At 40.1% G+C, this 12,545-nt stretch overlaps 1 protein-coding gene across 5 annotated transcripts in view; it reads left to right on the top strand.

Annotated features, from left to right (window-relative positions):
* The window catches only part of LOC106718410 (leucine-rich repeat flightless-interacting protein 2), a 35,632-nt gene extending 23,380 nt beyond the window's left edge, over window positions 1-12,252 (top strand). For 4 of the 5 annotated variants that reach the window (XM_045686792.1, XM_045686791.1, XM_045686789.1 and 1 more), the window contains 7 exons: window positions 3,311-3,437; window positions 3,628-3,740; window positions 3,929-4,075; window positions 4,165-4,453; window positions 4,696-4,836; window positions 5,334-5,521; window positions 11,983-12,252. In XM_045686792.1, coding sequence (XP_045542748.1) covers window positions 3,311-3,437; window positions 3,628-3,740; window positions 3,929-4,075; window positions 4,165-4,453; window positions 4,696-4,836; window positions 5,334-5,521; window positions 11,983-12,093 — 1,116 coding nt within the window. In that variant the 3' untranslated portion in view covers window positions 12,094-12,252. Of the gene's footprint in view, window positions 1-3,310; window positions 3,438-3,627; window positions 3,741-3,928; window positions 4,076-4,164; window positions 4,454-4,695; window positions 4,837-5,333; window positions 5,522-11,220; window positions 11,379-11,982 lie in introns of those variants that run through there. The other variant, XM_045686790.1, reaches the window with a different exon arrangement.
* Window positions 12,253-12,545: the final 293 nt, after the last annotated feature.

The following is a 12,545-nucleotide window of genomic DNA, read 5'->3' as shown; positions in this document are numbered from 1 at the left end:
ACATCATTTTAGCACATTTGTTCTGCAACTTGCGTAATCTGTTGTCACTGTGACGAATGTTTTATGACTCTGGTTGTAAACTCTTATGCCATTAACGTACATGTGTAGGCAGATACGAAAGCCTGGGAATCCGTTATATTTGCCTTAACATGGATGTGTACTCGACGGAGGAAAGAATAAACAGGAAACGAAAATGTTCATCCTGAACATATCCTCTCCTCCATTCAATGTAACATCTGAAAATCTTAATCTTGTTGCAGATGTTATATGCTGTTTTAGCGATACCAAATGACCGCTCGTTTGCCATCTCCTCCTATAAAAAATAATTACTATGGTGATATGTAGGGTTGCCAGGTCGCCAAACCTACTAGTCGGACAGAACAGCCAGTTTGGCCGGACATTTGGGTAGAAAGGTCGGACCCTATATTATTTTGTCTCAGTATTAATAGGTACACTCTCGTTTGGGAAATGTAAAAAGCCTAACAAAAGCCGGAAAACCGTTTATTTTGGCCGGACTCGCAATCAAAAAGCCTACCTATGTCCGGCTTTATCCGGACGCCTGGCAACGCTAGTGATATGTTTGTTTGTCGATACTGTTTTATAATATATCTGAATATAATAGTGCGTATTTGATTTTACATGCATTTCCATTTACATAACAATGAGTCTGTTTCTATTAGTTGTAAGTATTCTATTCTTTATCAAATAAGACAATATTTTTGTTTTATAATAATTGTATTAATATAGTGTATATTATTCCTTTTTGTATCGTAATAAAGTCTCTTTTGTTCGTAGGGAATTTTGTTTTCTGTTTTAATTTAACAATAGCTTTAGTGACTAATTGTGTGACTATTTTCCTATGAAAGACTCCAGTGTATAATTCTTCTAAACATTCAATAATTAGTAATACTTGAATGCAAAATAGTATCCGATTTTCACCCTAGTTTGCTTTATACATTTAGGTCCTGAATTTATTGAATTAGTGGTTATGGGTGGTCATTTTTATTATAATACTAGCTGTCGCCCGTGAATCCGTCCGCGCGTATTGAAAAAAACTTAAATAGTAGTCTGTGTTCTTCCAGGCTATGTTCTACATCAGTGCCAAATTTCATCGAGATCCATTCAGCAGTTCCGGAGATATCTTGTAACAAACATCCATCCATCAAAATTTTCACATCTATATACATATATATAAAAAAAAGTCGTGTTAGTTACACTATTTATAACTCAAGAACGGCTGAATCGATTTGACTGAAAATTTGTGGGCAGGTAGCTTAGAACCAGGAAAAGGACATAGGATATTTTTTACCCCGTTTTCTTTTTCTTTTTTTTTTATTCCGCGTGGACGGAGCCGAGGGTAAAAGCTAGTTTATAATATTAGTAAGATTAGTAAGATAAATCTTTTCGGATTGTTATTTATGACAATAATATGACTACGACTCGACGCTAAGTGGCTTTGTAATCAAAGGATGTTCTACTTGAGCTTCAGTCTATTGAATCCTCTTTTGACATTATAACCATATAATAATAATACAAGGATCATAATCCCGGTAAGTTATTGTAACTTCCTCTTCGTACAATAAACTAATGTTCAAATCGCTTTGTACAAATGTACAGTACAAAGCGATAACTTATATTTAGCAAAGGTGACTTCTAGTGTTTTTGTTAGTTTAAATAACCGTTCTTTACCCACTTTGGTACTCGAGTTATTTACATAGGATCGAGAAATCTCTACATGTACGATGACTCAAACCGCCCACCATCAGAAAGGTTAAATTGATGATTCGTTCTTGTGTTATTGATATTTAACTGCGTTGGTACATCAAATATTTTAACTACTTACCATTGGTGTCTGAGATCAATTCTGTATAAAACATAGACATCCCTGTGTTATAATTGGAGATTTTTGTATTGATTTTTGTTGTCGGACGGAAATTTTGGTTATTCAACAAAATTAATTAATTATTACGATCAATATAAAATAAATATCTGTTTCTCATAGTTTTGTTGCAATAGGAATGTTTTTGCACTTCGATCATCAAACGAATCCCTATTCAATGAGTAATCACAGATTTAATCATCATATGTACCTATCTGTTGTTGAGTAACACATTCTGGGTATATTCTCGGGAAACCCCGGGCTGATGACCGTGGTTATTGATGCTGCGTCATTGACTATTTATAGTCCAGTGATAGTGAAACAGAGGACGCCGCCCTATACGCTGGACTGACCAATTATGCTCCACACTCGACTCCAGCACACATAATGCCATCTACAGCGCCGAGTACCGCACAGAATGGAGAACGACCCTTCGCGAGATGGTCAAGAGGAGAGGTCGCGACCCTCAGGAGTTAAGAAACGATGCGCAGAGAGAGATAGTGAAACGTTTTCATTGTTAAAAAGCCATCACACAACTCAAAAGTATTGACAAGTGAATAGACAACATAGACGAGTAACCGTTGGCTTCTGAGATCTAAATCTTCGTTTAAAAAAATATTGTTATCTTTTTTTTGTCAAAGAAAATGATGGATGAGAAATTTTATACAGAGATTTTGGTGTCAAAAACCCATGGTTAGTGAGGTGTGTAGATATACATAATAAACTACTTTTCGAGCTTACGTTTAAAATAATAAGTTCCATGCAATTACGATTTTTTCATCAGTTAACTCGCCTAGCTAGTCAGTAACACTGCACAAGTTAGGATATTATGTCTACAAGAGATTGCCAATTTATATTTATGAATGTAATGGAAGGAAAGTAGAAATGAAGTGTTTTTTCGGATGTTTCTTTTATCGTTGGTTTATCAAATATTTAAATGGGACGCTAAGATAACGTGGCATTTGTTAGGCGTGACTAGTCATTAAAACAAAACATATTTACAATACGACGCTCGATTATCGATTGCTATCGTTACATTGATTTGAACATTAAATACTGATTGTTACAATGTAAGTTATATTTTTTATACAGACCAAAAATATTATAAATGAGATATGCTACGACCTTTAAGATGTTACCATATCACGGCAAAAAGGTTTATTAAGCAAGTCGCAATGCTTTCCCTTGTGACATTGGAATATGAAAGTAAATTGTACTTGATGTACTTGACTAAAATAAATTCTACATTTATTAATAACAAATTAAATAAAGATACAATATTTTTAACATATAATATCAACATAAATCTGTGGATACATATTGTGTTGTTGTTCTTACAAATGTGATAGTTTCATTCGTCAAATCCAAAGCTTACATAAGTTTCTTTCTAGTATGGTAATGGTAATGAGTGGTATGTGACATTTGTCCTAGGCGGAGCAACGTCTGGCGGCGAGGCGGGCGGCGCGGGCGGAAGCGCGCGAGATCCGCATGCGCGAGCTGGAGCGACAGCAACGAGAGCAGGAGGACCATGCTGACAAGGCATTCGATATGTATTCAGGTATACACAGAAATAAAATGCAAATTACTTCTTCCCAGTTGATGTCAACTATGACATTTCCATGGCAGCATAATATATGTATATCATCATGAAAAAAAATCTGTACATGAGGATGTTAGTGCATTTATACTAATGTTGCATTTTAATTATGATGACTGTTATGATATGTATAATTGTTCTAACGTTACAGAGACAGTGGGTCGTCGCGGCGGCCGACTGGCGTCGCTCAGCCCCGCCGTGCACTCGCCGAGGCGCAGCTCTGAGGACTCCGCTGACGATGTTTTTAGCATCAAAGACCTCAGGGTAACATCACACACATTTTGACAAAAACAAACTGTTATTATAATCGAATGGTTTTGTACATTTACTATTTACTTACTACTAAGATATCGAAGGTTGGACATTGTTATTGTTTACTAGTCGATGCCTAATATTGTAATTTTTGATTGCATTTGCAATTATAGAATTTTATGTATGTACGTTTGTTGCAGCACGAGCTAAAAGAGGTGGAGGAGAAGTTCCGCAAGGCGATGATCCTCAACGCTCAGCTGGACAACGACAAGGCGGCGCTCGGGTACCAGCTAGAGCTGCTCAAGGACCGCATCGAGGAGCTCACCGAGGAGCACGCGCAGCTGCAGGTCAGACCTACAACGCCAAACTGCTAAGTGAAGATTGCGCGAAACGTCGTTACATTTATTTACTTAAATATTGAAATATCTACTTACAGCGTGAACATAAAGAGAAGTGCTCAGCGCACGAGCGGCTAAAACGAGAGCACGCCACATTGGAGCGCGAGGTGACTGCAGCGCGAGACGCGGTGCGTGCGCGGGACTCCGCCGCCGCCGCCGCGGGCTTCGCCTTCGTGGAGGCGGAGCTCAACGGCACCGCGGAGCAAACAGAGCTGAACGGGATGGAGCCCGAGCTGGTTGCGCAGGGCTTCGGCAGCGTGCCACCCCTCGCCCTCGTCTCACACCACTCGGAACAGCTGCTCAATGACGCCGGAGAGGGCACACTTGGTGAGTGTTTTCCACCTAATTCGTAATAACTTAGTATGTGCCCGAACATTTGTGTAAGAAGGTGCTTTGTCAACGAACAAAATCAGAGGAAGATGATTTAATCAAGAAGACTTCCTTCAACCTTTTTTTTTCTAAGCAAAAATTTAAGACTACTTTATAGTTTTGCCTTAAATTGTATACATAAAAAATACTCTTCTCTTAGTTTAGGAAACAAATATTAATGCTAGTTGTCGTATTGGCAGACGTGCGGTTGCAGCGACTGGTGAGCTCGAAGCAGGCGCTGGAGTCGGAGGTGCGGAAGCTGAAGCTGTGCCTGAACGAGGAGCGCGCCGCGCGACAGAACGGTGTCGCCGCGCACCACGACAGGGAGCTCGACAGCGAGCGTGAGTACACACATGCGCGCACGCACGCACTAACGGACGTGCAACGTATACGTACGTACGGAGTGCGTATACGCAACGCTCATGGATACGCTTGTTGTTCATTGTTCTTGTACATTTTTGAAATGAGCATTTCAAATAAGTAGCAATGTTTTTAATGTATATTAGAATATTTTCTTCGTTAAGGAAAAATGCGAAGAGCCAGCCTTACCATCAGTATTAAGTTGACCACTATAATACTAAGAATAGTTTTTATCTTGCTTCATTTGTTGATTAGTTGAAATGATCTCACTGACTAAGAATGGCTATAAACCGTGTTACTTTGTGATTTTCGCCTTGAGTTTGTAAGGATTTGAACTAATAATAGGGATAGAATTACATGAGGAACCGTCAGGAACTTCCACAGGCGCGTATAAATCGGAATCGAAGCAGAAGCTGTAAATTCCAAGCAATGAGATAGCCATTAATAGAGATTTGAACGCGTGTTGTGCATGTTGCAGTGGAATCGCTGCGCAAGTCTGTGTCGGAGGCGAAGGGTCGCGCGGCGCGGGCGGAGGCGGAGGCGGCGCTGCAGGCGGCGGCGGTGGCGCGGCTGGAGGCGCAGGTCGCCCGACTGCGCGCGCGTCAGGACCACCAGGACGAGCACGAGGAGCAGCTCAAGCAGGAGCGCCGCAGGCTGCAGAGGGAGGTCTGTACACAGTGCACCGCAATACACAATACACAGCAGTACACAGTGCACAGCAATACACAGTACACAGCAGTACACTGCAATACACAATACACAGCAATACACAGTACACAGCAATACACAGTACACGGTACACAGCTCAGAGATAACATCGAAATTTCTAGAACTGTGTGCCCATTTGAGGTACAAGGTTTGATCAACGTAAACCTCAAGCAAATATATCGTGAGTATTTACTATAGGAAAACTTGTCCAAAGCTGTCCATTTCAGTGAGAAATGATAATCTCGAAGAAATTATCATCTTTTTTAATTCAATTTTTAATTCAATACTCGTTAATAACTTATCGATATGATATATATCAAAATGTATGGATTTTAATGATTCCATCACTAATTCATGCATATGTTTATCGTAGAGACACAAGAAAAAATACCATTAAACAGTACTGTACCGTCATTCGAAGCCTAATAAACATGAGAGTAGCGTTCGTTTTCGTAATGTGCTCATAGTGTACTTCCGGTCCATCCCTTCTCCTATCCCCTTCCCTCGTTTCTAGTCAACTCCATTTCCGTACGACTGCAGCGCCACCAAAGGCAGCTGAGACGTTAGACTCAATATTTCTTCATTGGCGTTTCGTTTCTCGCCAGAGGCGGTCGTGTCTAGCCACGTACGTGCTGTGAGCCGTCTCGACTAAGTTTGTAGTGTACTTCAATACGTAAGGTTTTATTTGCGGTAATTATTTTTCAAAAATCGTAAGTACAATAAACTTTTTAATTCATGTTAAACAGCTTAACGGCCTTGCCGTTCGATAATTTAAAATTGTTATATTCAATATTTTTTGTAGTTATCATGGAGGAGTGTCCATCCAAAGGGGAAGATCGGAGCCAGGGAGGAGAAGGCGATAATAACGAGGATCGGAGGGAGCGAAGAAGGGACTCTAAACATCTGGCCAAGTCGGTTGATGAAAAAAAGAAGAAAAGAAAGCGAAAGCGATCGAGAAGCTCATCTAGCTCATCCAGTTCGTCGAGCGCTTCTGCTTCGTCGAATACTTCCAGTTATTCGTCAGACTATAAATGCAAACCTAAAAGGAAGAGCAAGAAAAAACGGAGGAAGTCAGGATCAAAGCAGGACCGTAAGTTAATTATGGATTTAATTAAAACTGTCACTTCTCTCCAAAAGCAAATTATTCCGAAAGAAACTTCCGTATCCGGAAATGATGTTGCTACAAGGCCACGATCACAATCAATATGTGATTGTGACGATCAAATTGAACTGGATGCAAGTGGCGAGCTTTTCGAAGATGTTTCCGGCGGCAATGACGTGAATACGCATGAGTCTAATCAAGATATTCCCGTCATGGAACCGGAATTAAATTTAACTGTAGGAACTAAAATTAAGGAACCCGCTATTCCTCATACACCAGATGAAATGCTTAAGCAGCTGTTCGAGTTACAACTTTTCGATCAGGGGGACTGGAATAATGTCCGTTATGCGGACGTTCAAAAATCATGTTTACATAATCCTGGTTTTACTTCTCTGGAGCCCAATGAGGAGGTAAAGCGTTACGATAATTCAAAATTTTCTGCCAATATGGAAAAAGCATTTGCCGGTATCACATACGCACTTCTCAAACAACGTGACGTGTTACAATCTGAAATGCGAAATTTTTTAATTTGGGCTCAACTGTCAGATTCGTTAAATTATACAGAAATTTACACAAAGATTAACGAAATTTTTACTGAAGGCATTTTTTGTAAGGCTTCCTGTGATGTACTCCAATTAGTATGTGGCCATCGGGCTGAACTCATCCAACATCGCCGCGAGGGTATTTTAGCAAACGTCAAGGATCCCTTTTATAAAAATGCCTTTCGTAAAATCCCCCCTTCTTGCTCGACCTTGTTTAATGCAGAAAAATTTAGCTCTGTTATAGAAAAAGCTGGTGGAGTGAACAAAGCTTTTTGGCCAAAAATCAAGGATCGCAAACCTGCCCTGCAGAACGATCCGCATTCTTCGCGGGGCCCACAAAAACCGTCAACATCTAAAGGGTATCCGAAGAATAACTTTCCTGCACCACAAAAGAAACCTGGTACTTTCAACAACTCTTCAAGGGGACGAAATGGTAAGCGACTGGGAGATCACTCCACTCGTAAAGGAAATGATGCAACCTCTCCCTCATCCCGACGGGATAGGAGAGATCAGCCAAGGAAAAGGACCTGACTCGCCGAGTCATCTCTTCCGTGCAGGGCAGCTTCATGTTTACGTCGATCAATGGGAGTATCTTGGGGCGCCGCCTCATATACTCCAAATGGTTACGGGGTACCGCATTCCATTCAAACAGAAGCCTCCTTTGCACACTCCCAATTTTCAACACCAAACAAATGTGTCCCCGGAAATGTCAAAAATTATAAAGAAGCTGGTTCTAGAAGGTGTGCTAGAAGAAGCACGGGTAACACCCAGCTTCATATCCACAATTTTCTTACGTCCAAAAAGCGACGGCACCTCAAGGCCAATCTTCAATCTGAAAAGGTTAAACAAGTTTGTTCACGCCGGCAAGTTTCGGCTTGTAAATGTCCAGCGCGTGCCAGATTTTATACAAGAAAACGACTGGATGGCCAAAATAGACTTGCGCCAGGCTTATTTTCACCTACCGGTTGCACAAGCCCACAGACGTTTCCTTCGGCTGATTTATGCCAACAAATTATGGCAAATAACCTGCCTGCCATTCGGCCTGAGTTCCGCGCCGAAGGCGTTTGCGTGCCTGACCAACTGGTTAGCTCAGTGCCTACGAAATCGCGGTGTGCGCATTCTTGTATATCTCGACGACTTCTTCTTGGTAAATCAGGACGCAGCCAGTCTGCAGAAACACATTGTTGTCACTATAAGTCTGCTGCGGTCCCTAGGTTGGGAAATAAACACAGAGAAGTCGGTGCTCACACCGCGGAAGGCTCTGGAGTTTCTAGGTTTGATTTGGGACCCTTGGCAGAACTTGAAATATCTTCCAGACAGATTAACGACAAAAATAGAGAGTCTCGCTGCAAATTTACTAGCCAAGAAAAAGACAACTTTGTTAGATTTACAAAAGATTATTGGAATGATGAATTTCGCATGTTTCGTTGTCAAGAGGGGACGTCTCCATTATCGCGCGCTGCAAGCGCTGTCCAACAAAATGTTAGCTTGTCCCCGTATAAAAACTCTACCCTTACCAGCTCAAGTCATATTAGAGCTAATATGGTGGCAGCGCAATTGTCGAACTCACTCGCAATTACATATTCCCGCTCCCCGTCATTACCTTACTACAGACGCGAGCGATCTGGGTTGGGGAGCCATATTGGACAACCAAAAGCTGCAGGGATGTTGGACTCATTCTCAACAACGGTTGCACTGCAACCAGAAGGAAATGTTAGCGATTCTGAACGTTCTCAATCTTCGTGGAAAGTCCCTAGCATCCAAGGGTCTTTTAATACAGTCCGACAACAGGTCAGTAATAGCTTATCTTCGCAACGAAGGCGGGACGAAATCTGTAGCTTTGACAAATCTCACCAAAAAGGTGTATCAAATTTTGGACCTTTACAACATTCGAATATCCGTGTATCATATCCCGGGGAGCTACAACTGTTATGCGGATCGGCTGTCCCGTCGGCAAATAACACCAGAGTGGCACTTACTACCACCTTTAACTCAGATCGTGTTCAAAAAATGGGGCACGCCAACAGTCGACCTCTTCGCGTCACGAGACGCACACGTAGTGCAGACATACTGCACACTAGACAGGACCGACAAACAAGCGACCTATTACGATGCTCTGAGTATGGAATGGAATTTTCACCTGGCATGGCTGTTTCCACCCCCGCATCTCATTCCCAGAGTCCTAGCTCATCTGAACAAAGCAATAGGGTCCTATTTGATAATTGTGCCTCGCTGGGAGGGCGCTTATTGGAGGCCAGACTTGAAAAGTCGTGCTCAGGACGCTCCGTTCACGATCAAGAATCTGTCACAAGTCCTGATAGATACAACAACGGGGCTCCCTCCACCGAAAGTGTCGGAGATGAACCTCGAGATATGGAAATGTGGGGGTGGAGCAAACAGTTGACAGGTTGGACTAAGGATCAGAAGGATTTATTATCGGCTAGCTGGCGTAGATCTACCTTAAAAACATACAAGCCAGCCTGGGCCAGATGGTTATCTTGGGCTCGAGCTCAAAAAATCAGCATAAACAATCCTACAGCATCTGATTTAGCTAGGTTTCTCGCTGATCTTCACCAGAAAGACGGTTTTTCCTTAAGTACAATTCGGGTACATAAATCTGTTGTTGTCACTTTCTCTAATCCCGATAATCAAGAAAAATTAAATTCCCACACCTTAGTGCGACATGTTCTGAAAGCTATCGCCTTGGCAAAACAAAGACCTCAGAAGCCACCTACCTGGGATACTAGCATAATGGAACAGTTTTTGAATACCAAGGATGCTAATACTTCTAGCTTGTATGAAGCCTCAAAGTGCACAGCAGCAATACTTCTGCTTTGTTCGGGGAGACGGGTGCACGACTTAACGCTTTTAAAGATCTCATCACAACATTATATAACTGAGGAGGATGGTATTATTTTTAAACCTGCTTTTGGTTCAAAGACCGATTCTAGTACTCACCAGCAATCGTCTTGGAAATTAATTTCGAACAAAGGCAATGTACGTCTTTGTCCTGTTCACTGGGTTAAACACCTTATCCATCTCTCTCAGGAGAAAAGAGGAGTAGCTAACTCTGATAGTCTATTCATTGCCCTTACTGGAAGCCCTCGACCTGCATCTAGAACAATTATAGCAGGATGGGTGAAGAAACTTCTGCAAGAAGCTGGCATTAAAGCTACCGCTGGAAGTTTTAGGTCAGCCGTGGCCTCGAAAAACTGGGTCGAGAATTTCCCACTTGACGATATTTTGGTGCGCGGAAATTGGAAATCGGCTAATACGTTCAAGAAATTCTATCGCAAAGATATCACAAACAGCATGATTAATTCCAATACAGTCTCAAAATTATTTGTACCAACTGATGATTGATTATTATCTATTTACTTTAAACGAGCTAGTCTTGTATGTTTAACTTACATTTATAATAGGTTTGCATCTTCCGATGTTCTCGTCAATCGCTCGATCGACGTATGTATCTTAGGGATCAATAGCTTGTTCTCAATAAAGCAAATGTAAAATTCAAGTTTTTTTTTTTTATTTTCTCATACACAAATAAGTACGTAACACAATAAAACAACAGAATTACTTCTAGCAATCACATTGGCGTATTATTTCGCGCCACCACCAGGCGATAGTAAACACGTCTCTCATGTTTATTAGGCTTCGAATGACGGTACAGTACTGTTTAATAGCTACGTTTTACCTGAAAATAAAACGTTTATTAAACATACTTACCTAATTCGAAGCCTAATACTTTTACATCCTACCTGGTGGCAAAGAGACGCAATGAAGAAATATTGAGTCTAACGTCTCAGCTGCCTTTGGTGGCGCTGCAGTCGTACGGAAATGGAGTTGACTAGAAACGAGGGAAGGGGATAGGAGAAGGGATGGACCGGAAGTACACTATGAGCACATTACGAAAACGAACGCTACTCTCATGTTTATTAGGCTTCGAATTAGGTAAGTATGTTTAACAAACGTTTTATTTTCAGGTAAAACGTAGCTAATATTGTTTTCAGGAAGTTGTTGACTTCTGGGCCGTTATCAATAACGGAAACTGCTAATGGTATGGTGGCAAGGCAATGACACGTTTAACCTCTTTTGTGACCCAGACATTGACATATCCCAAAATAAATCAATCATCCTGTATTATATGTCTCGTTCATTAATATTACACACCCTGTGTATATAAAATAAAATAAAACAATCCAAATAAACAGTCAGAATAGGTTATTGGAAAATAAAGGTGTAACCTTTTAATGAAAAACCTTTGATTATTTTCCTCGCAAGTACGGAATTATTTTAATCTTTGTTTCCTTATTTCTCGTGCATTTAAAAAAAAAACATTTATCTTACAACCTGCATGTATTGGATTTACTAATTTTAAACTGTACTATATTTTAAATGTTTTATTAAAAAAAAAAATTTAGCTGTCTAACTGTCGGTTTCTGATACGTAATTGTTCATTTAAAACATACTGTTATTTCTCTTTTATATATAGACTAGCTTTTTCCCGCGACTCCGTCCGCGCGGAATAAAAAATAGAAAACGGGGTAAAAATTATCCTATGCCGTTTCCTGGTTCTAAGCTACCTGCCCACCAATTTTCAGTCAAATCGATTCAGCCGTTCTTGAGTTATAAATAGTGTAACCAACACGACTTTCTTTTATATATATAAGATTTTGGTATCAGAAATTTACAGTGAGAGAACCCCGTCTCATAAAAAAAAAACATTTTACTTTTTTGGTATATTTAATATAATATAATAAATAAAATTCCAGGCTCGAGAAGCTTTGAATCGGGTTGAGGAGTTGGAAACAGAGAACAGTCACCTGACGAAGAGACTTGACAAACTCAAGAACGCCAAATCAGCGCTACTCAAGGAGCTGTGACCGTAGTCAAGACAAACAATGTTGCCATTTAAATATCTGACTGAATGGATTTAAACAAGGATATATTATCTGTGGACGCAGATTTTGGATTTATTTAATATGATTGTATACATAAAGCTATTGTATGTAAATATGAGAATTTCATGTAAATGATTGACGAGTGAATAATTTTCTTTTTTTTATATTTGGTATTAACAAATTACTTAATGATTGTGACAGAAACATCTATTTGTCATTTGAAACTAACAAAGATTCGCTAATGTTAGTTGGATTAAATAATTATATATAGTCTGTGACTTTTTTATCTGTCGTGTCAACATATTTTCGCACTAACTTAAAGTGGTTTTAATTATCTATATCCTTTTAAATATAAATAAATGATTTCTTATTGTTAATTGATGTTTTATAGGAAGGTAAAAGCGTACATAATTTTATATTAATTTTGTGTAATA

The sequence above is a fragment of the Papilio machaon genome, chromosome 4, assembly GCF_912999745.1.
Source record: "Papilio machaon chromosome 4, ilPapMach1.1, whole genome shotgun sequence".
In the NCBI taxonomy this organism is placed as follows: domain Eukaryota; kingdom Metazoa; phylum Arthropoda; class Insecta; order Lepidoptera; family Papilionidae; genus Papilio; species Papilio machaon.
Note: the sequence above shows the minus strand (reverse complement) of the source record. Positions and strands in the feature narration are given on the sequence as shown.